Raw genomic sequence first — 24,137 nt, forward strand, 5'->3', positions numbered from 1 at the left:
TTCAGGTAGTTGTAGACAGCAATAAGGTCTCCCCTGAGCCTCCTCTTCTCCAGGAAGAGAACCCCAGCTCCCTCAGCCTCTGCTCCTAGGGCTGTGCTCCAGACCTTTCCCCAGCCTCGTTGCCCTTCTCTGGACACCCTCAAGTGTCTCAATGTCCTTCTTAAACTGAGGGGCCCAGAACTGGATGCGGGACTCAAGGTGTGGCCTAACCAGTGCTGAGTACAGGGCAGAATGGCCTCCCTGCTCCTGCTGGCCATGCTATTTCTGATGCAGGCCAGGATGCCATTGGCCTTCTTGGCCACCTGGGCACACTGCTGGCTCATATTCAGCCAGTTGTCAACCAGCACCCCCAGGTCCCTTTCTGCCTGGCTGCCCTCCAGCCACTCTGTCCCCAGCCTGTAGCACTGGCTGGGGTTGTTGTGACCAAAGTGCAGCACCTGGCACTTGGACTTGTTAAATGTCATCGTGTTGGACTCTGCCCATCTGTCCAGCCTGTCAAGGTCCCTCTGCAGAGCCTTTCTACCCTCTAACAGATCAAGACCTGCTCCCAACTTGGTTTGTCTGCAAACTTACTAATGGTGGACTCAATCCCCTCATCTAGATCATCAATAAAGATATTGAACAGGATGGGGCCCAGCACTGATCCCTGGGGGACACCACTAGTGCCTGGCTGCCAGCTGGCTGTGGTACCATTCACCACCACTCTCTGGGCTCAGCCTCCAGCCAGTTCCTAACCCAGCTCAGAGTGCTGCTGTCCAAGCCAGGGGCTGACAGCTTGGCCAGGAGTTTGCTGTGGGGGACAGTGTCAAAGGCCTTGCTGAAGTCCGGGTAGAGTACACCCACAGCCTGCCCCACATCCACCAGGCAGGTTGGTCAGGCTGTCCTGTAGGTGCACTGTGATTGCTCCCAAGATGATCTGCTCCATAATCTTTCCTGGCACTGAGGTCAGGCTGACAGGCCTGATTTTTTGGTGGTTTTTTTGGTGTGTGTTCCAGGAGTTCACAAAGCAGTGGTTTTGAGTATTTCTGCAGTGTTCAAGTTTCTCTTTGAGGGGCTGTGTTTAAGATGGAGATTAATGATTGGGTTTTTTGCTGTTCAGGGTGATTGTAGGTCTCACAGAATAATATCTATGCAGGGTAGGAACACATGGGCGTTCTCAGGCAGGAGCAATCATTAACATTCTTTGTGCTCTTCCAGCCTAAGGGAGAGACAATGATTTACTGAGAGCATTGAAGGTGACTAAGTGCTTTAAGCTCGTAAAACTTTTCCACTGGAGGTCATTAATAAGTTCTTTGCTACAGCATCTCTGATATTTTTCTCAATATTGATCACACACATCATGCTACAGACACAGGGGTTTGTGAAATCCTGTATGTGTTTATGGAGAGGACCAGCACCATGCACCAGTACAGATTAGGGGTTGATCTGCAGCAAAGCAGCTCCAAGGAGAAGGACCTTGGAGCCCTGGTGGACAATAAGTTATCCATACAGAGCAATGTGCCCTCATGGCCTGGATGGCCAATGGTCTCCTGGGGTGCATTATGAGTGTGGCCAGCAGGTCAAGGGAGGTTCTCTTTCCCCTTTACTCTGCTCTGGTAAAACCACATCTGGAGTACTGGGGCCAGTTTTGGGCTCCCCAGTTCAACAGGGACAGGGATATGCTATAAAATGTCCAATGGAGGATGAGGAAGAGACTGGACAATCTGTCTGATAAGGAAAGGCTGAGCAACCTGGGGCTTTTTAGCCTGGAGAAGAGCAACCTGAGAGGGGATGTTTACAAATATCTGAAGAGTGGGTGTCAAGAAGAAGGAGACAGACTCTTGTCAGTGGTGTCTTCTGATAGGACATGGGGCAATGGATAGAAACTGGAACTCAGGAAGTTCCACCTCAGGATAAGGAAGAACTTTGGTGTGAGGGTGCACAGAAGGGTTGTGGAGTCTCCTCCTCTGGAGGCCCTCAAGACCCATCTGAATGCTTTTTTCTCTATGACCTGCCCTAGGTGAGCCTGCTTTGGGGGGGGCGTGGGGGCTGTTGAACTTGATCTCCAGAGGCCCCTTCTAACTCCTACCACTCTATGCTTTAGATATGTCCAGGCTAAAAATAGTTGTATTTCATATGCCATGTAAATTAAATGTTACCTGTACAATGATAATTACAGATATTATCAGCCTACTCTTGATAAATACTCCTATTTGTTACTTACAAAACACTCTCTCCTAAAAGAGATGTTACTGCTTTGACTTGACAAATGCCTGCAGTCATGCTAAGTGCTTGCTTTGATCTTTTTGCCTAGGAGTGTCTCCTCCTCCTGGAGCTGTGCTGGTCTTGCATTCTCTTCCCCTCGAGTTCCCCCTGGCCATGGCATTCACAGAGCAGCTGTTGACTTGGAAGTTGGAAGATGGGGATGGAAAATCAGAAGATGAACTGGATACTATTCCTTCATCAGTTCTCTTGCAAGTAGTGGAATTTTTAGGTGAGGATGGCAGTGTTTCCTTAACAGTAAGCACCGATGATGTGCTGGCTGGTGGAGAGTGGGGGGGGAAAAAAAGAAACATTGCAGCCCAAAAGTATTTCTGAGCTCTTCCATTATATTTTTACAAACCTTTGCATTTAAACTGCAGACATTTTCTGTTGATAAGCACTTGGCATAGCCTTCCTGTCTGTCTTCCTGCTGGCGCACTGACATGGAAGTGACATTTTCTTGTGCTTTTTTGAAGTGTTGCTGTCGAAGCTCATGTGATTAGAAACCTCCCAACAGTGACATCCTGCTGACTCCCATGTCTTGCCTTCCCCACACAGGGAACTTTCTCTGGACAACTGACATGGCAGCATGTGTGAAGGAGTTGGTATTTCATCTCTTGGCTGAGTTGCTTCGCAAAATTCACAGCCTGGAGCAGAAAAAGAATCCGGCCGGATTGTCCTCTTCTATTGCCCTGCAGCTCAACCCCTGTCTAGCTATGCTGATGGCCTTGCAGTCAGAACTTCACAAGCTGTACGATGAAGAAACCCAAAACTGGGTGTCTGGGAATGCCTGTGGTGGTTCTGGTGTTGGAGTGGCTGACCAAGGAAGGTTCTCGACGTACTTCCACGCTCTGATGGAAGTCTGCCTTGCTGTAGCTGAAGTAACCTTGCCCATCAATATGAGCGTAACAGCCAACGTGATATCTTCAACGAGTGCCCCAAACCTTAGTGACTCTTCATCCTCATCTTCATCTTCTCCAGGACAGACACCCCAGAGTCCAAGCTTGCTGTCCAAGAGGAAAAAAGTCAAAATGAAGCGTGAGAAGACATCGTCTTCAGGCAAACGCTCCTCATCCAGAGCAGCCGATGCAGACGCTGCAATCCTCAGTATAGGAGGAAGCAAGCCTGAGGATATGTTGTGGTTTCATAGAGCACTGACTCTGCTTATAATCCTCAGACACCTGACCAAAAAGGATCCTCAAGGGTTGGGTGTAACAAATGATGCTGTGGCAGACGCCTGCCAAGCACTGGTGGGTCCCACAGCGCACAGCCGCCTGCTGGTCATTTCTGGCATACCAACGCACCTGGAGGAGGGCACCGTCAGAAATGCCATCAGAAAGGCTTGCAATGCCCACGGGGGAGTCTTCAAAGATGAGATCTACATCCCTCTGCAGGAAGAGGATCCCAAAAAAGTCAAGGACAAAGCAGAAGGAGGAGAGTGCAGAATGGAACTGGAAAAGCCGACTGTTTCAAGCAGCGCAGACAGCCTGGACATCAGCAGCTCCAGCAGCGTCACCCCTGCCATGAGTGTCAGTGCTTCAGCCTCCACAAGCCAGGCTTCCCTCTGCAGCTCACAGGGCATCTCTCGGACTGTTAGTGACATCTCCGTTGACCAGTTTCAAGCTGGGCTGGAGCTGGCCATCCCACCAGGTTTGCTAGAACCACATGTTGTTTCCAGCCAGGAGAGCCTGGATCTCTCCCACTGCAGTACCGGAAGCCTTGGCAGCCTGGGCAGCCTGGGGGAGCCGCTTGACAATGTGGAAACAGCCTCTGTGTCTGATGTTGGATCCATGTACACGGTCACCTCTCTGGACAACCAGCCTCTGCTCTCACGGCCCATCAAAGGTTTTGCAGTGGTGGAGGTAAAAAAACCCAAACCTTCAGTCAGGAGAAGGGTGCTTTTGGGTCAGGTTTTTCTGAAAGAGTGAGATCTTTGCACAAGCCCTATGAGGAGCAGCTGAGGGAGCTGGGGCTGTTCAGCCTGGAGAAGAGGAGGCTCAGGGGAGACCTTATTGCCATCTACAACTACCTGAAGGGATGTTGTAGCCAGGTGGGGGGTGGTTTCTTCTCCCAGGCAACCTGTGACAGAATAAGAGAACACAGTTTCAAACTGCACCAGGGCAGGTTTAGGCTGGATGTTAGGAAGAAGTTCTTCATAGAAGGAGAGATTGGCCATTGGAATGTGCTGCCCAGGGAGGTGGTGGAGTCACCATCCCTTGAGGTGCTCAAAAAGGGATTGGACGTGGCACTTAGTGCCATGGTTTAGTTGATCAGATGGTGTTGGGTGATAGGTTGGACTCAATCTCGAAGGTCTTTTCCAACCTGGTTGATTCTGTATCTTCTGTACCTTGTTCTGATTCTAATAACTTGATTTTTAACCTCTGGCTTGGAGAAGTGCTGTGCTTCTTGTGCTTTGTGTGTGCCACCATGATCTAGCTGTTGGAAAAAGTGTGCTCTGTGTTTTCTTCTCTAAAGATTCTTCTGCTTGACTTGAATGGAAGGTACTGGTAGCAAGGTGTAGCTCAGCATGGATCATGAGTGCAGACTACATGTGTGTCAGTGTACAAGCAAGACTAAAGGGATTTAGGAGAGCTCAGCTTGGCCAGGATGGCTGAGGAGCACAGAAGTTTTCGTCTCTATTGACTTTATCTGTACCATTCAGTCTTACAGAAGCATTCACTGTCTCTGAAAGGACAGAGGAGATCTAGTAGTGGCAGTATTAAAACAGAAGGAATTTCTTCCAAGCTGTGGATCTCATTTCCACAAGGTGCTGCAAAAGCCAGGTGCATAAATGAATTCATGAAGAGTTAAGTTCATGGAGGGTGTGCAGACTGGCAGCTGTTACAGCACAGCAGTCACTGCAGCCTTCAGCTTGGAGAATCTTTAAACTGCCAATTTCTGGAGACTGAGAGAATATATCTAAGGGAAAAGATCTGTTCATTGCCTCTTTCATCTAATTCTCTTCAAAGGCTTGCTGCTGGCCACTGCTGGAGATGAAATTTAGAGATAGGTGGCCCTTTGGTCTGACCCACAAGGCAATTATCTTTAATGACTACATTTCCCCATATTTTAAGCCATCCAGAGATTCCTCTCTGCAGTAACTTAGACGAGATGATGAATTTTGTTGATAGCTGAGTCCAAATTAATTTGTAAAAGCATTGTGGGTGGTTTTCATTGATGCCAGATCCCTGTAGGTTCTCAGCTCTGTACAAGACCCCTTCCTCTCTGTTGCTGCTCTAGCCCCCATGCTGCAGATCCATCAGAAGCTTGCAGAAGCATGGCCAATAGCTTGTGAACACAGGGAGACAGCTCTGCACAGCCTGGGGTTGTATCGGTTTCCCTTCTGGAAGAAAATCGGCTTATTCAGATAGAAAAATCTTCAGTTGCTATTCTTAAGCTCTTAATTGACACAAAGACACCAGAGTTGAAATAAATCATCAAGTGTGTACAGAAAGCTGTCAGCATATTCACAGTGAAGCCTACTCCAAGTCTGTGGCTGCTCTGATAATGATGCATGGTGGTTTATTCTCGGAATCAAAGGAAATTATTGTTCCTGTTCCCACTTTGTGGAGCTGAGACTTCAAGGCCTGTGCCAACTTAGATCTGGTTTTCTGAGCAGAGAATTGAAGCAAATAATGACAGGTTACCTGCCTCAAACTTAACAGCTTCTTACCTCATGGTTCTAAAGGTTGTCTCCAGGCTAAGAAATGGAATAGCTGTGCCTGATTAACTCACAGCATGGTGATTTTGGTGGCCAGATGTTCTTAGAAAGAATGAGAACAGCCCTGCAGAAAAGGGCTTGGGGTACTGGTGGATGAGAAGCTGGACATGAGCCAACAGTGGGCACTTGCAGCCCAAAAGACCAGTAGCATCCTGGGCTTCACTAAAAGCACTGTGGCCAGCAGGTCAAGAGGGTTGATTCTGCCCTTCTGCTCTGGGGAGACCTCACCTGGAGTTCTGTGTCCAGCTCTGGAGCCCTCAACACAGGAAGGACATGGGCCTGCTGGAATGGATCCAGAGAAGGCCCTGAAGATGATCAGAAGGCTGGACCACATCTCCTATGGGAACAGTCTGAGAGTGTTGGGGGGGTTCAGCATGGAGAAGAGAAGGCTATGGGAAGATCTTAGAGCTGCATTTCAGTATCTGAAGGGGACCTACAGAAAGGCTGGGGAGGGACTGTTCAGAAGGGCCTATGGGGATGGAACAAAGGGCAATGGTTTGAAACTGGAGCAGGGCAGATTTAGGTTGAACATTAGGAGGAAGCTCTTCACAGGCTGGTAAAATACTGGAACAGGTTGTCCAGGGATGTGGTTCAGGCCCCATTGCTGGAGACTATCAAGGTTGAACTTGCTTGGGGCCCTGAGCAACCTGCTCTAGTTGGTGATGGCCCTTCTGACTGCAGGGGGTTTGGAGAAGATGACCTTTGAGGGTTCCTCCAACCCAATGCATTCTGTGCTTCCATGGTGTTTACTAGGCTGAAGCTGAATCCTGGTACCAAACCACTGATGTGGAAGAGCGTTAGAAGAGATACCTCAGGGATTATCCACACAGGGAGGGGAGAAAGCTTCAGACCCAAATTCATAGTACTGAAAGTTAATTTGTTTTGTCAGAATTCCTCTTAACTACTTTCCTTATTTGTACAGATAAGGTCAAGAGCTAAAATAGAGAAAATCCGAGCCAGCCTGTTCAACAGTAGTGATCTCATTGGGTTGTCAAGTCTGGATGGTGAAGATGAACTGATGGAAATGTCAACTGAAGAGATTTTGACAGTTTCTACTGTAAATCAGAGTTTATTTGACACACAGGGGAGCCCAGCACTGGAAGATTATTTCAATGATAAGTCAATAAAAGGTATGTGGGTTTCATATGGGCAAATATTTCACTTGTATTCTGCATTTTTGGGGGTGATGGAGGGGTCAGATTCTCCTTGCTGATGTAAATTTGGTGTGACTCACTAACTGAGGGCGAGCCAGGGTGTGATTTCAAAGCAAGTTTCCTCCTTCTCATCAGTTGGCAAGCAGCTCTTTGCAATCTGAACATTGCTCAGCTGTCCTCACAGCTAATCAAACAGCAAAACAAAAGGAAGGGGGGGGAAAAAGCCAAACCCACAAAATCTCCCTACCAACTTGAAAATTACTAAGTTGTTTAATGACTTGTTGGAGAAAACAGCCACTATTATAGATTTCCACTGTTAGACACAGCATAATCTTAGAGGAGAAACTGTTCAAGTAGAACAGCTTAGTCATTTATGTTCTCTAACAATATGAAAGCTACAGAAGCCCCCAACAGACCTGGAATGGGCCTGAATTGGGGAGCAGGGGGGGATAATACTTGGGGGAAGTTGGGCTGATTGCTGGTTCAGTTCCTAGGTGTCAGTGTGCACCCACACAGTGTCACTTTCATACTGGCATCATAAACAATCTGCCTTTTCTTTTTCATTCAAATGATAATTACAATGTGTGGCCAGATCAGGAGAAGGCATCCGAGCTGGTGGGTGAAAAGCTGGCCACAAGCCGGCACCATGTGCTCATAGCCCAGCCCCAGCCATGGCCCGGGGCTGATCCCCAGCAGTGTGGGCAGCAGGTGGAGGGAGAGGATTCTGCCCTTCTGCTCTGCTGAGACCCCACCTACAGTGCTGGGGCCAGCTCTGGAGTCCTCAGCACAGGAGACACACAGACCTCTTGGAGTGGGGCCAGAAGAGGCCACAGCAATGACAGGAGGGCTGGAAGCCCTCTGCTCTGAGGCCAGGCTCAGAGAGTTGGGGTTGTGCAGCCTGGAGAAGAGAAGGCTCCAGGGACACCTTCTGGTGGCCTTTCAGTGCTTGAAGGGGCCAGTCAGAAAGCTGGGGATAGACTTTTGAGCAGGGCCTCTTGTGACAGGGGTGATAGTTTGAAACGAAGAGGGAGATTCAGGCTGGAGAGAAGAAAGAAACTTTTGATGCTGAGGGTGGTGAGAGCCTGTCCCAGGTTGCCCAGAGGTGTGGTAGATGCCCCATCCCTGGGCAGGTCAGGTTGTCTGGAGCTCTGAGCAACCTGCTCTAGTTGCAGATGTCCCTGCTGACTGTAGGCACTTGAGCTGGATAACCCTTAAAAGGACCCTTCCACCCTGAAGCATTCTGTAGTTCTCTGACTTCTCTGTTGTAAATGTTTGAGTGTTAGAGTACAGAAAGGCCAAGTTTACCAGCAGACATCTTCCGAGTGATTTCCTCTCTTGAGGCAAGAGATGTGATACAAGATTTTAGCTGCATGCAGAATGTGTTTGCACCTTTCAAGTTCTGACTAGCTGTCACAATATTTTGTGCCATAACTGTGCTTCTTTTGTGGCTTATTAGGGGAGAAATTGGTCCCAGGCGCTCGGGAAGTCCTCACAGAAATATTTAAGAGCTGTGTCCATTCCGAGCAGATGCTGAGCCTCACTCCAGCAAAACCCATTAAGGTTGCTGACATTTACCTTAGCAAAGAGCAGATCAATTCTCAGACTCCTGGAAACCTCCTCCACGTGTTCTTCACAAACGTCCGCCCTCCGAAGAAAGTGCTGGAGGACCAGCTGACCCAGGTAGTGCTTTGAGAACCCTTCTCAGCATCTTCTTGTGTGACTCAAGAGCAGTGGGTAATTGTTTCCTTTCTGTCTTGGAAGATTTTGAGGAAGTATGGTGTGCCCAAGCCCAAGTTTGACAAGAGCAAGTACAACAAGGCAGGCAAAGAGCAGCACCCAGTGAAAGTTGTGAGCACCAAGCGCCCCGTTACCAAACCACCTACAAAGGAGAAGTCCATGCTCAACAGTGTCAGGTTGGTGTCTGCAGCCTTTGGACAGTTGTGAGACATTTGGTTTTATCTTTAGGAATCCAGGCTGAGTGGTGAGTAGCTGAGAGCAGCCCTTCAGAGAAGGACTTAGGAGTACTGACAGATGATGTCTAGACTGGGTATTAGGAATAAATTCTTTGCAGTGAGGCGCTGGAACAGGATGCCCAGAGAAGCTGTGGAGGCTCCAAGCATGAAAGTGTTTAAGACCAGGCTGGGTGAGGCTTTGAGCAACCTGGGACTAGTAGAGTTGGCCCTGCCTATGGCAGGGGAGTTGGAACTAGAGGATCTTTAAGGTCCCTTCCAACTCAAGCTATTCTGTGATTTATATTCCTCTTGCCTCTCTATTTCCACATATGGATTGGAGAGGGAAGCATGGCTTGGAGATTCTGAAAGTCCTTCAAGGCATGTTTTGGTTTCTGGAGCAGATGAAAGAAAATGTTCAACCTAATGTTCGTTTTCATCCCTTAGCCGAACAGCCTTAAGCGAGAAGAAACCTACTGTAAAGCCAAAATCTCCTGAGAAGAGCAAACCTGAAGAGAAGGACCCTGAAAAGTCTCCCACAAAGAAACAGGAAGGTAGGAGCTGTGTGGGCTTTTGTCTGTGGGATTGCAGCCTAGAAAAGACAACCTTTTTTTGTATTGCCATGATGCCATGAGAGATTTGGGTTGGCTTTCTTTGTGATGGGGCTAACTTCAGTTTGTTAAAGAGTGATTTTAAACTGCTGCTTCCATTTGTGTATCTGTAAATCTGGAGTCATCAGTGTAAGTGGGAGCAAGCCATGCTCATGCAATTTGTGCAGCTGTGTGTAGGCCCCATGAATAAGTTGGGTGGAGAGCTGACTTCCTACGAGGTGTAGTTCAAGGCTTTTCTTGTGCAGTGAAGATTAGGATATCATGGGGTTGACCTGGGTGGGTTTCAATCATGTTTCTCAACTTGTATAGGAAAAATACTAAGTTACAAGAGGAGAATTGGATGGAAGAGAAGCCTCAGATGCCACAGAACTAGTCTATCCCTGGAGGAGAGAGCACAGCCATGGCGTCACAGGGGTTAGTTCCAGGGTGTTGCTTGATGTTTCATTCTCTAGTCAGGTGGAAGAGAGAATAGACAGGAGCTTGGGCTCTTTTTCACTGTAGGAAACACCAGCTTAGCTCAGAAGAGGGAAACTTCAGCATGCAGCCAAGTATGGATCTGTCAAACCCAGTTAGCTACCTGGAGCTGTTCCAGAGGACAGCTGGGGGATTTGTGTCCTTGGAAGGAGGAGTGTCATTTACTGAGGGAGCTGAGCAGCTTGGTGTTTAGGACTACTCAAAAAACAAACCATGGTGGGATGGGTAGAACCAGGAGAAAGCTGTCAAGTAGCCACCTCATACACCAACCAGTTTCCTGTGTGATGTGTAGGCTTTGTAGTATGTCATTAACTATGTGATGGTTCCATCTTTGCTGCCAGTTCCTGAGGAGAAGTATTTGACCCTGGATGGGTTTCAGAGATTTGTGGTGGACCGTTCCAAGCAGGATATCCGTAGCGTGTGGAGAGCTATTCTGTCCTGTGGGTATGATCTGCATTTTGAGAGGTAATTGTGGCACATCTTTACTGCTTGATTGTGCTCCCAAGTGTTCCTTCTCCATGCAGTGTTAGTAACATGCAAGCTTCTACCCATAGGTGCAAGGCCTGTGGAGAAAACTGTTGGTTATTTTCTTCCAACATGCTTTGGAAGAGTCACTGTGCTGTCCAAGTTCAGGTGCCTGAACTCTTGCCTGCTACATAGCTGACAAAATCATGTGCCATGCTGTCCTTCAGAGCTTCCAAACTGTGCAGTAAATTGGCCTGATGAGCTTAGAGATCCATCTGTCTGTCTCTGGTTTCCTTCCTCAACAGCTTTCTGTTCAGTGCACTGGGTAATTGCTTACACTGGCAGTGTTGTTACTGGGTCAGTGCTCATGTAGAGGAGGGAACAGTTCCTCCCTTGTTAATATTGTGCAGGAAGAAAGTCCCTTAAATGAATCCTCCTTATCTCCCTGTGTCAAGCCCCAAGCTAATTGCCACATCCCCTTCCTCTGTATCTGCTTCAGAGCATAGAGTAGTAAGCAAGCTTAATAGGCAGCTCCTTATTATTTAATACCAATGAGGCAAGGAAGGTGATAAATCACTACTTGTTCTCAAACTGGAGTTGTAATGAACCAGCTCTGCTTAAATGGGGAGAGAGGTATAATGAACTACCTGGTGGTGTGCTCAACATGCTCTTAATAAGCACTTAGTAAGTAACATGCTCATAGCAAGCAGTAATGCACTCATCTTTTAGCAGATCTAAGTCTTATCACACAATCCCACCATGGTGAAGGCTGGAAGGGAGCTCTGGAGATCATCCAGTCCACCCTCCCTGCTCAGGCAGGGAGAGCCACAGCAGCCTGCCCAGGATCACAATGTCCAGGCAGGTTTGGAATCTCTCCAGAGAAGGAGACTCCACAACCTCCCTGGGCAGCCTGCTTCAGGGCTCCAGCAGCCTCACACCAAAGAATTTTCTGCACTTGTTTAGATGGAACCTCCTGGATTCCAGTTTGGTGCCTTGTCCTGTCCCTGGGCACCACTGACAAGAGTCTGGCCCCATTCTCTTGCTCCCTACCCTTCAGCTCTTGATGAGCACTGAGAAGATCCCCTCTCAGGCTGCGCTTCTCCAGGCTGAACAGCCCCAGGTCTCTCAGCCTTTATTCCTCACAGAGATGCTTCAGGGCCCTCAGCATCTTTGTAACCTTCGCTGGCCTCTCTCCGGTAGGTCCCTGTCTCTCTTGGCCTGTGGAGCCCAGAGCTGGACCCAGTACTTGACATGGGACCTCCGTAAGGCAGAATAAAAACAGAGGAGAAGCTCCCTCAACCTGCTGGCCATGCTCTTTCTCATGCAGTCTGCCCTTTCCATGCCAGGTGTGCCTGCATTGATGCCAGACACGCTCAGAAAGCCTCCCGGAAGTGGACCCTGGAAATGGACGTGGCCCTTGTCCAGTACATCAACAGGCTTTGCCGGCACCTCGCCATTACACCAGCACGACTCCATCCCCATGAGGTTTACTTGGATCCAGCTGATGCAGCAGATCCCAGGATTTCCTGCCTGTTGAGTATGTGTAGAGAGTTGGCATGGAGACTCTCTTCAGTGGCAGAGCTATGTAGAGCTCCTGAGCGATCTGGCTGTCCCCCAGGTGGTTGGGACATTCCCTTGGGAGCTGGATGCTCTGTGAGCTGAGGTGAACATTGAGTCTGGGGTTTTCTGTCCTGGGGTGAGCTTGTGCACCACAGTGGCATTGTTAGCAATGCACTGCAACTGTCCTCTGCTGTCTTCTGTTCTCTGAGACCTGCTCAGGAAGGGCAGGAAGACACCTGGTGAGTTCAGCATGCAGGGAGAAGGAAGGTGGGATTTTGGTTCTGGATTTAGGCAAAATTCTGTCACCTTAGGTGACATGTTCTAAGCACTGAGTTCCTTTTTGGAGGGTCTCCAGGTAATGCAGGTTCAGGGATAGTGAAAGCCACTGGACTCAAACAAGGAAACTCAAGGAAGGGACATCACAGATCATGGCTGCGCTTGCATCTTCAGCCCTTTTCTTGATGTGCAGAGGTCTGGAGTGGTTTCTTTAGAAGAACCTTGTGTGGCTCCTGGGACTTTGCAGTGGGTAGTGAATCTCTTTGCTCTCTCTGACTGGATGTTTCCCACCTCAGATGTTCCAGTTGAAAGCCTGCGCCTGCGGTTTGCACTGCTCCAGTCCCTCAATACCACCATGGAGACCTTCTTCCTGCCGCTGGTGGAGCTCCGGCAGACGGAGATGTACGCCAACAGCATCGCTGCGCTGCTGCAAGAGGCCAAAGGTCAGCCTCACGGGGAATGTGCTTGTGGCCTCCAAGGGTGCACCAGGGGGAGGGTCTGAGTATTTTCTGCAGAAGACTGATGCATATCCGTGTGACAGAAAGGAGAACATGGCGGGGAGAGGGAGAGCCAGACAGCAAGTGGCATCAGCCTGCCAACAAAGGCTCCTTGGCTTCATTCTCAGCCCAGTGAGCTGCCACATGCTCAGTCTGAAGAGACCACCCAAAACCAGCACTGCAGAATCCCAGCATGGTGGGGATTGGAAAGGACTTCTGGAGATGATCCAGTCCAACTTTCCTGCTAAAGCAGGGGCACCCACAACAGGTTGCCTAGGATTGCAGTGTCCAGACAGGTTTGGAGTCTCTCCAGGGAAGGAGACTCCACAACCTCTCTGGGCAACCTGCTCCAGGACTCCACCTCCCACAAAGTGAAGTAGTTTTTCCTCATGTTTAGGTGGAACTCAAGAACACTTCTCAGTGTAGGAGGTATTTCTTGGGCTGTTTTTTAAGTGAAGGGGCATATTCATGCATGTAATTGATAGACACTGTGCACCTTTCTGGACATGGAGGGGGTTGGCCCATCTTTTTCTCTGTGGGTGTCCCTCAAACATGTCTTTGTGGTCTTGAGATTATCCATAAATTAAAACTCTTTGTCAGTCAGCAAGCTGCAGATCAGGTGAAAGTCCTAGGATGTGTTGGCATCCTCAGTGTTACTGGAGCTGTAGAATTACAGAGATCAAGAGAAAACTGACTGTGCAGCAGCCTTTACAATAGTGTTTACAAACCTTCATTAGACAACAAGCAAACCCAAGATGTAGGTCATTACATTTCCCAAGCTTGTTTTCTTCTGAGGATGATGTGGAACTCTCCAGAGGTGTCAGCATGGGTAAGAAGGGTTTTGTGTTGCCCTGTAAACCCAGTATGGGGAAGTGAGGAATGTTCAGAGACTGGGTTTTTTCAATAGAGCCTGTATTGGGGGTGCAGTGTGGGAGTCCTGGTTTTTTGCTTCTCATGTTTTCTTGCCTCTAACGTGACTGTCAAAACATCTCAGATTTCTGAAAGCTCCTTGGCAAAGTGTTTGTGATTTACAGAGATTCTGGTGGAGTCGCTGGGATCTATTTATATAACATCAGGGTTGTGCTCATGGCTGCTCCAGCCCGAAGCATCTCTTCTAGTAAACATCAGGAACAAAGGCCTCAAAAGAAAAGTGAATTAGCCATGTCTGACCCACCTAAGTAAGGATGAGCAGGGGGCTGGAGCACCTCTCCTGTGGAGACAGACTGAGGGAGTTGGGGCTGTTCAGTCTGGAGAAGAGAAGGCTCCAAGGAGACCTTATTATGGCCTTCCAGTATCTTTAAGGGGGCCTAGAAGTAAGCTGGTGAGGGACTGGTGAAGGATGTCAGGTAGTGATAGGACTGGGGGGAATGGAGCAAAACTAGAAGTGGGTAGATTCAGATTGGATGTTAGAAGTTCTTCCCTATGAGGGTGGTGAGAGCCTGGCACAGGTTGCCCAAGGAGGTGGTGGAAGCCTCATCCCTGGAGGTTTTTGCAGCCAGGCTGGATGTGGCTGTGAGCAACCTGCTCTAGTGTGGGGTGCCCCTGCCCATGGCAGGGCAGTTGGAACTGGCTGAGCCTTGATGTCCCTTCCAACCCTAACAATTCTATGATTCTATGAAATGATTTCTTTTATGGACAACAGCAGAACAGTTCAAAGTTGTGGAAGCACAGATCAGCTATACTGAAATTTGCTTCATGATTTAGGTTTAATCTTCTACGACACAAAAGTCACTGTAATGAACAGAGTGCTGAATGCCACTGTCCAAAGAACTGCTGATCATGCAGCCCCAGAAATCACCCTGGATCCCTTGGAAATTGTTGGAGGTAGGAGAACCAAAAATCTTTCTCAGTCTGCATTGTTAACCCACTGCAGCAGGTCAGAGCTGTTCTTAGCGAGCTCAGATGCTCACCGGTATGAAACGCTCTGAGCGTGGGGACCTCTTTCTTGTCTTGTGTTTCCAACCAGGGGAGATTCGTTCCTCAGAGAATTCCTACTTCTGCCAGGCAGCTCGGCAGCTGGCCTGTGTGCCCTCCTCCCAGCTCTGTGTCAAGCTGGCCAGCGGTGGAGACCCCACCTACGCCTTCAACATCCGCTTCACCGGGGAGGAGGTGCACGGAACCAGTAAGTTGGGGTTAGAGCTGCCGGCACGGGTGGCATCAAGTACAACTGTGAGAGCTTACTCCAGGTGGAATCAGTTTGCACTGGAATGTGGCATACTTCAAGGAACCCTTGGTGATCAGAGAGCTGGAGCACCTCTCCTACAAGGACAGGCTGAGAGAGTTGGAGTTGTTCAGCCTGGAGAAGAGAGGGCTCCAGGGAGACCTTAGAGCTGCATTTCACCATCTGAAGGGAACCTACAAGAAAGCTGTGGAGGGATTGTTTGGAAGGGGCTGTGGTGATAGGACAAGGTGCAACAGTTTGAAACTGGAGCTGGGGAGATTTAGATTGGACTGAGGAGTAAGTGCTGCATAATGAGGGGTACTGGAACAAGTTGCTCAGAGATATGGTTTAGACCCCATCCCTGGAGACATTCAGGGTCAAACTCAATGGGGCCCTGAGCAACCTGCTCTCCAGCCCCCTCTGGATAGCAATTTCTTTGGGTGCTGGCTCCCTTGGATGCTGCATAGGTTGCACCTGCTCCAGGAGGAGACTTGATTTAAACCAGAGCTGAGACAATCTTGCTTTGCAGATCTGTTGAATAATTGATAAGGCAAAGCAAATATCAGCTGTGTGGCAGGGACGAAAATTGATCTCTGCTATCTAAATTAATGTGCTCTGTATACTGATTGTAACAGAGCCTTTTGGGGGTTCAGGGCTGTATGGAGTCAGAGGAGAAAAGCCCTAAATGCACTTCTCATTTTACCAGCCAGCTTCATCTGTCAGACTGTGTGAAGGCAAATTCTTGTCTGTGTGCAGCTATTGGCTGAACAAAGGGCTCCTTGCCACCTTCTCTCAAGGGGAATTCTTTCCTTTTTAAGGTCTGTGGTGGTTATTGACAGTGTCTATGAAGGGATAAATGTTGTGTCCACAGCTCAGCATCTGCAATGATTTCTGCTGCGTTGCCTCACTGCTCTTGGCTGTGGCAGTGCTCTGTTGTGAGGACAGCGCCGTTCATCTTCTGATCGGTCTCTAATTCCATCTGCAGGCCAAGTGATGTTACAAATGTTTGTCCTGTCTTAACACACAGAGTGCTGAAAGACAAAACCCAGCCTTAGAGAGAGCTGGAAGACAAAGCAGCACTTAGGAATTCAGCAGGAAGCAATCCAGAGGATATGTGTTTGTAATTTAAGCTATTTACATGTGGACTTGCAGGTGAACAGTCAGATGGCTTAGCTGGCAACTACCCCACCTTTGTCTAACCCTCATGCCTGCTCAGTCAGAGACATCAAGCATGTAATATAAAGCTTGAAAGCTGTTTTCAAGGAGAACAACAAATCCTGGGTTAAAAGGCAGTAGGGACTAGCCACAGAGGACACTTCATTCTTTTGCTCCTCTCTCTTCCAGGTGGATCTTTCCGTCACTTCCTTTGGCAAGTCTGCAAGGAGTTGCAGAGCTCCTCGCTCTCCCTCCTCCTGCTGTGCCCAAGCTCTGCAGTCAATAAAAACAAGGTGTGGTGTCAAGAACCCAGGTTGTTTTTCTCTCTCTGAATGCATATTTTTGACCAGGAGCTGAACACATTCACTTAGCAATAGAGACATGCCCCAGATAACAGCCCCCCAGGGGGCTGCTGGCTCGAGATGGTCTCTGAGGTCCCTTGCAACCCAAGCCAGTCTGTGATTAAGTGATGTGATACCACTGGGTAGCACATGCAGGCTCCCTGCCATGCTTGAGCAAATCCTTTTGTAGCCAGGTAGAGGGTATTTAGCACATTGAGATCAGGATTTCTACAAGCCTGTGAGCTTGTGGGGCTGCAGTGTTTGCACCACACCCATGTTAAATGCTGCTTTGTGCTCAGCCCTGCTGTTGTTTCCTCCAGGGGAAGTACATCCTGACCCCCAGCCCTATAACCTACGCCGAGGAGCAGCTCTTCCATTTCTTTGGGCAGCTCTTGGGTATTGCCATTCGAGCAGACGTTCCTCTGCCACTTGACCTCCTCCCCTCCTTCTGGAAGACCCTGGTAGGAGAGCCCCTGGATCCTGATGTGGATCTGCAGGAGGCTGACATCCTCACCTACAACTACGTCAAAAAGTTTGAAAATGTGAGTAGCTTTGGGGGGTTTGGGTTGGGTTGGGTTTTTTATCCCTCTCCCCTCCTGGTTTTTCTTTTCCACTGATTCCCCCACAAACACCTTCCAGCAGCAGTTAACTTTACTGCCTGCACTAAGTGGTGGTGGTTGGCCTCATGGCTAGCAGATGTTTTTTGTGTGAGCAAGGATGTGAAGTGTTTTGAACTCACTCAGGGCCACAGGGATGATCAGAGGGCTGGAGCACCTCTCCTGCAAAGACAGGATGAAAGAGTGTGCTTCTCTGGGGAGACCTTAAAGCTGCATTTCAATATCTGAGGGAGACTTACAGGAAGACTGGGAGGGGACTGTTCAGATGATAGGATGAGGGGCAATGGTTTGAAACTAGAGCAGGGTGGATTTAGGTTGGATATTATGAGGAAGCTCTTCACAATGAGGGTAGTGAAATACTGGAACAGGCTGCCCAGAGATGTGATTGAGGCCTCATGCCTGGAGACATTCAAGGTCAAACTTAATGGGGCCCTGGGCAGCCTGCTCTAGTTGGAGATGTCCCTGCTGATTGCAGGGAGGTTGGACAAGAAGTCCTTTGAGGGTCCCTTCCAACCCAATGCATTCTGTGACTCATCTTGAGTGCAGGATTTTATGTGCTGACAGCTGGGAAAAGCTGCTTGTTCTCCTCTGCTGCTGGGCACTGTGGGATCAAAGCTTCTGAAATGTTTCCTGGAGCCTGGCAGTGCCAAAGCAGAAAATAACCCACCAGAGCAATCACTGGCTTGGGCTGCCTGTGGTGTCTCCAGATGATGGGATGAGTGGGCTTTGTGCGCTGTGGTGATACCGTAAGTGAGTCACAGTGCAACCTGCTGGGCTTCACATGCTGCTCTTGCCTTTTGTGACAGATCAATGATGAGACAGAACTGGAAGCCCTGTGTGCAGAAATTGCTTCTCAGCATCTGGCAACAGAGAGCCCTGACTGCCCCAACAAACCATGCTGCAAGTTCACTTACCTGACCATGACAGGAGAGGAGGTGGAGCTCTGTCCCAGAGGCAGGCACATCCCAGTGGGGTAAGTAACAGCCTGGGCAGGATGTTGTGCTACCTTACATGGAAAAGAAACATCTCTGGGGTAATTTTCCAAGCAGCAGGCTGTCCAGAGATGCTCTTGATGGTTGGCCTCAAGATCTTAGAGGTCTTTTCAACCCGAAGTAATTCCATGATTCTAATTTCTGAAAGCAGCTGAAGGCTGGAACAATCTGGGAAAGCTTTACATGTGCTGACAGGAGCAGGGAATCTCCAGCACTGCTGCTTGTTCTGCAGAGATGGACAGCTGAGGAGCAGTGCTCATCAACTGTTTGATGGATTCACTGAACACCCACAGCTGTGAGAATCGGGCATGTGTGAGGGAAGAGGAGGAGGAGGAAGTTGAGGGAAGTGGAATTATAATTGGGAAGCATCATAGAATCACAGGATGGTTTGGGCTGGAAGGGATCTTGAAAATGACCTAGTTCCAACGCCTCTGCCAGGCGCAGGGACACCTTCCACTAGAGCAGGCTGCTCCAGGCCTCAGAGTTGTAATGCAAATAGCTTAATGCTCACTCTTGAATGTTCCAACCTGGAATGTCCCCATCAGACCCTCCTGGGGTGGGGCAGGAGGGCTTCTGCCTGCTCCCCTCTCATGCTGACTCCCTGCCCCTGCAGGTGGGAGAACAAGGACGTGTACGCCACAGCCATCCGCAGCCTGCGGATGCGAGAGCTGCAGACCCCAGAGTGCATGACCGCCGTGCGTGCTGGGCTGGGCTCCATCATCCCCCTGCAGCTCCTCACCACGCTCACCCCTCTGGAGATGGAGCTCAGGACCTGTGGGCTTCCCTACATCAACCTGGAGTTTCTCAAGGTGGGAAGCAGTGTGGCTGCTTTGGCAAAAGTCACCTGTCTGACACGTGGAGGAGAGGATCCTCCCGTGTGTGGGAGGTGTTAGGGGAGAACCTTCTGCCGTGGTACAGCCAGGATGGTCCTTGTGGACCACTGGCCCATGTTTGGACAGCCTCCTTTGCCCCAGGGAAGGTTTTTGAGATTCAGGCAGTGAGAGGAGTGGGGCTTGTTTCAGAGAGCAGCAATGAATTTGCTCATTAATGTCACATTATAAATCTCTCTCCATTTTCTTGAGCTCTGTTCACCATTTGCCACTTGAGCTGAGTATTTTGAATTGCAAATGGCTTCTGAATATCTAAAATGAGTCTGGAACAGGCATCTTCTGGTCCTAAATGCATTCAGAACATGCTCAGCCATGGGTGTTGGTTTGTTTCTCTTAACCAGCAGCGATGCTGAACTGCCCTGGTGCTGCAGTCACACACAAAAGCAGTGTCTAAAAAGCAGCTGCACTGCAGGGCAGACACTCAGACAGGGCTGCTGGAGAAGCTGCTGGGCTCCAAAGATTCAAACCTACCTGTATGGGCACTCTGCCATGGCTGGGATACTTGGACAAGGCAGGAAGACTTTGGAGAGCGGTGTGGTTACCCTGCCCTGCTGTCCTCTTCAAGTGTCAGTGGGGAGATGCAGGCAGGGAGCAGAGCAGCAGGGGCCATCTGTCTGTCTTGTCTCCTAGGCACACACCATGTACCAGGTGGGGCTGATGGAGACTGATCAACACATTGAGTTCTTCTGGAGTGCGCTGGAGATGTTCACCCAGGAGGAGCTCTGCAAGTTCATCAAGTTTGCCTGCAACCAGGAGAGGATCCCCTTCACCTGCCCCTGCAAGGACGGCGGCCCTGACACCGCACACGTCCCGCCCTACCCCATGAAGATCGCGCCCCCTGACGGCACCACAGGTGTGTTCAGCTCCGCTCCTGGCCTGGCTCTGCCTCCCAGTGCCACTGTGTGCAGTGCACAGAGCATGGCAGCAGAGAGGCAGGTCAGCATGGCTGCAAATAAAAATGCCAGAATCCTAGCATGGTCAGGGTTGGAAAGGACCTCTGGGGATCATCCAGTCCAAATCCCCTGCTAAAGCTGGGTGACCCGCAGCTGCTTGCCCAGGGTCACAATGTCTGGGTGGGTTTGGACTCTCTCCAGAGAAAGAGACTCCATAACCTCTCTAGGCAGCCTGCTCCAGGGCTCCAGCACCCTCACACCAAACAAGTTTCCTCTCTGGTTCAGGTAGAACCTCCTGGGTTCCAGGTTCCAGTTTGTGCCCTTTGCCCCTTGTCCTGTCACAGGGCACTGCTGGAAGGGAGACAGTTTGGTTTAAGCTATGTTAAACTCTTGAAGAAGAGAGAGAGTTTGGTTTTCACAGTATAACTAAGGTTGGAAAGGACCTCGAGGATCATCGAGTCCAACCTATCAACACAGACCCCATGACTAGACCATGGCACCAAGTGCCACATCCAGTCTCCTCTTGAACGCCTCCAGGGACGGTGACTCCACCACCTCCCTGGGCAGCACATTCCAATGGCGAATGACTCGCTCGGTGAAGAGCTTCCTCCTCACCTCGAGTGTAAACCATGGTTTTAAACCATGACAAGAAACACTGGTAAGCTTTAACTAGTTCAGACCTTTATCTCTAGAGCAATAAGAGATTTTGTGTAACTCTGGCCTCATGAGCTTGTGAAAGGGTTGGACTATCAGATGAGTACCCAGCTGAGGACTGGTGGAGCAGCCCAGCAGCCTTTGAGGTTCAGGCAACACCCAAGAGGCAGGAAATCCATTTCCATGCTCCTTAGTCTTAGGTTTGGGGGCAGGATGCTTTTGGAGAAGGAGGTGAAGAGCACCTGGCACGCTCCAACCCCTTGTGGCGCTTCCTCCCCCGCAGGCTCTCCCGACTCGCGGTACATCCGCGTGGAAACCTGCATGTTCATGATCAAGCTGCCGCAGTACTCCTCGCTGGACATCATGCTGGAGAAGCTCCGGTACGCCATCCACTACCGGGAGGACCCACTCAGCGGCTGAGGGGGGAGCCTGGGGAACGCCTCGAGGTGACCTTCTGGAGCATTCTGTGACTCTGCTGACGCTGGAAGCCCTTCGACTCCCCTGCAGACGCCTCCTGTAGCACTGTGTGACCAGCCGGAGGTTAATTTATTCTCTTGACCTTTCCGTTCCCCCCGTTACAAATGATTCCTGGAAGACTCAACATTTTGTATTCGTAGACTTCGTGGTGGACTGGTTCTTTTTGCTGCCTTGTTTGTGGAATATTTGTAGGATAGTTTAGTAAAGACCAGTTTGTGTCTGATTTAATTTTGAAGGACCTTTCAACATGCACATTTCTAATTTTGTAATTTAGGAGGAGGTTTACCCGAGGCAAACGCTGCCAGAGGGAGGGTGCTGGGAGCTGGGGAGGCTGCTGGGGCGCTCTCCCCTGACACATTTTTGAGTACAAAAGGGAAAAAAAGGAGAGGATGCAGTCCATGGGGCCTGGGGAGGGAGTTATTGCAGGAGAGGCACGCAGCCCCCCAGCTGTCACGGCTCGTGCAGAACTTCTCACCCTCGCTTGAGTTCTGGAGCAGGAAATGCGCTGCCAGGCTGCACCTTCACCTTCCCACCCTTGTCTCGTGGCTCAAAGCAAGCACATGTGGGTAGTAGCCACGGCTGACTGGGGGTTTTCAGCCAGGCACTTGTGATTGGGAAGATCCATCCTTGAAAGAACAGTGGAAGGGCCTTAATTGAGCTGGGTTCTTGCCCTGGATGTTCTTGAATGTCCGCTTTGAGCGGTACCACCACTTGCTGTCATTAAAGCACTAGCAGAAACCCAACGGCTCCTCTCTCTATGGTGTCCGATACCACCGTGCAAGCTTTAAACCCTGACCTTAGCCCATTTCCCAGGAAGCTTCCAGAGGAACCAGGGTGAGCTTCAACACTGGGAACTCATTTTTGTACTCAAAAATGGTCTTTTGATCTAAGAGCAAATTACTCTGGGAAGGTGGCAGCCCAGAGGTGGCTGAGGTGGAGGGAAGGCACAAAGTTACACGTTTGGAAGGCAACACTTCTGTTTGAGGTGGAGCGAGAAAGGTGGACTACAGGGAGCGAGCAATGCTCCAGGTTTAACTCTTGTGGAGTCCACCCTGGGGTGGTTTCAAAACACCACATCAACACCTGCATCTTCCTTGACTTGTCTACAAGCTGTGCCCAGCGCCGGGCGTCTTGAAGAGCCGCGGTGGCGCTTTGTTCGTGGCTCACACCCTGGCACCAGGGAGGAGGACCCAGGTGCTGGAGAAGAGAAGAGATGGGACTGAGGTGGCTGCTGCTGCACCAATGGGCTCGGGACTCAGTGTGAGTTAAGTGCCAGTGCTCAGCTGCACCTCGGTGCTGGTTGCCCCCTACTCTGCCCAGCACAGGAGGGGGCTCTGGTGAGGGGGGTGTGGCTGTCCACAGAGGTCGGTGTTGTGTATCTCTAGCAGACAGCACCCACTCCTTGGGCTTGTCCATGGTGGTGGGCACTGGCAAGCTGTATTTATTGTACATTATTGTGAATAGGGGGAAGGGGGAGTGCGTGGTGCTCGGGAGAGAACGTGTGAGCAGAGAGCAGAGCCTCGAGCAGTGTGTGTGTCCTTGTTCTTCTGTGAGCGAATGGGGAGCTGCCTGTGAAACAGTCGTAGGGGTAGTTGTTGGCATACAGAGTCTCCAAACCTTGTCCATAGCAAAGCTGTGGCCCCCTCCCTTTCCATAGTGCCCGTCCAGAGGAGCAGGTACACCTAGGAAGAATATTTACTCTTGTCCATTTCCTGGTAGAAGCATCTATGTAGCTGAGACATCACTCAGAGCTAGCCCCAGCACACCTGGAGTTTACAAGGAGTGAGGGAAAAACCAGGCAGCTTGCAGCCATTTAGTTCCACCGGGATGCAGGCTCCCAGGCCTGTGCCACAGGCAAGTGTGAAGAGCCTCAGCAGGACCTGGGCGCAGAGCTGCTGTGGGTGACAGCCCCACGTGTGGGGGCCTCTTGCCAGCCAGGGGCCGGGGCTTTGGGTTTGTGCTGGGGGAAAGGGGCCGCCCGCAGGGCTTGGAGAGCTCAGTATGCCAACGCTGCCACGCCGTCAGAAACTGCTGCTACTGTCTGTCTGCTCCTTCCAGAGAGCACCTTGGAGGGGAACCTGTCCAGCTGTGGGCCCCGAAGAGCGTGCTGTGAAGTTACTTGATACCTATTTATTACACTGAATTATTTATGAGTACAGATAACAAACTTTTAGTCAAGGCTGTGTTTTTCTTTTACACCTCGCTGTGTAAAACAATACAACGAAGCTTCTGAGACAGGAGGAGGGAAAACGTCACACCCCTCAAGAACCTTCATCACCTCTGGGGGTTTTTCTGAAGCACAGTATGAGCCCTGCAAGAGAACCAAGTAGTGGTGGTGGTGGTAGGGTGGGGCTTTTTTTTCCCCCCCCTTTCCTTGTTTTGTTTTTCCTTTCTTGGGAAGGGAGGAAGGGCTGCAGCAGTTGGGGCCTGCAGCTCTCAAATGGCCTTTTACTTAAAGCTTTTTCTAATCATCATTACTTCCTCGTGCTTTAAAACTGAGACTTGACATTGTCTGTAATAGGCTTGTTTGTCGAAGCAAAAGATTGGTTTGTGATGACTATGATGATGATGATGATGATTATGATTATTTTTTAATATATATTCAATTCAGAATGTAAAGTTATAAACTAAACAACAGCCAAACTCTGGAGCTGGGTGTTCGTTCTAGCGCGGTCTGTGTCCATCTCGGGTCCGTACACAGCATTAACCTGTTAAGTGCTCTTGGCCATGGAGTGTACACCTGCATAAAGCAGATTCTCAACACCCTCCAGCCGTTTCCTGTCCTTATTGGGGGGCTGCAAGTGATGGAAGAAAGCCTCAGCTGGTGGAGCTGCAGCTGTGTAGGGGATTAGACCTGCTGGAAGCGGAGCAGCAGGGGTCCTGCTGTCAAATCACAGTCTCAAGCTGCGCCAGGGGAGGTTTAGACTTGAGGTGAGGAGAAAGTTCTTTACAGAGAGTCATTCGTCATGGGAACGGGCTGCCCAGGGAGGTGGTGGAGTCACCGTCCCT

At 50.0% G+C, this 24,137-nt stretch overlaps 1 protein-coding gene across 4 annotated transcripts in view; it reads left to right on the forward strand.

Moving 5' to 3' along the window:
• HECTD4 (HECT domain E3 ubiquitin protein ligase 4) overlaps positions 1-23,898 on the forward strand; it is a 95,316-nt gene extending 71,418 nt beyond the window's left edge. For all 4 annotated transcript variants that reach the window (XM_068163366.1, XM_068163368.1, XM_068163367.1 and 1 more), the window contains exons 60-76: positions 2,294-2,473; positions 2,800-4,103; positions 6,885-7,092; positions 8,573-8,796; positions 8,878-9,029; positions 9,513-9,619; positions 10,492-10,615; positions 11,962-12,152; positions 12,748-12,894; positions 14,653-14,772; positions 14,915-15,070; positions 16,454-16,557; positions 16,926-17,147; positions 18,029-18,195; positions 18,828-19,023; positions 19,735-19,957; positions 20,935-23,898. In XM_068163366.1, coding sequence (XP_068019467.1) covers positions 2,294-2,473; positions 2,800-4,103; positions 6,885-7,092; positions 8,573-8,796; positions 8,878-9,029; positions 9,513-9,619; positions 10,492-10,615; positions 11,962-12,152; positions 12,748-12,894; positions 14,653-14,772; positions 14,915-15,070; positions 16,454-16,557; positions 16,926-17,147; positions 18,029-18,195; positions 18,828-19,023; positions 19,735-19,957; positions 20,935-21,071 — 3,962 coding nt within the window. In that variant the 3' untranslated portion in view covers positions 21,072-23,898. The remainder of the gene's footprint in view (positions 1-2,293; positions 2,474-2,799; positions 4,104-6,884; positions 7,093-8,572; positions 8,797-8,877; positions 9,030-9,512; positions 9,620-10,491; positions 10,616-11,961; positions 12,153-12,747; positions 12,895-14,652; positions 14,773-14,914; positions 15,071-16,453; positions 16,558-16,925; positions 17,148-18,028; positions 18,196-18,827; positions 19,024-19,734; positions 19,958-20,934) is intronic.
• Positions 23,899-24,137: the final 239 nt, after the last annotated feature.

The sequence above is a fragment of the Melanerpes formicivorus genome, unplaced genomic scaffold (genome assembly GCF_026170545.1).
Source record: "Melanerpes formicivorus ecotype bairdi unplaced genomic scaffold, bMelFor1.0.p_v2 SCAF_72, whole genome shotgun sequence".
NCBI lineage: Eukaryota > Metazoa > Chordata > Aves > Piciformes > Picidae > Melanerpes > Melanerpes formicivorus.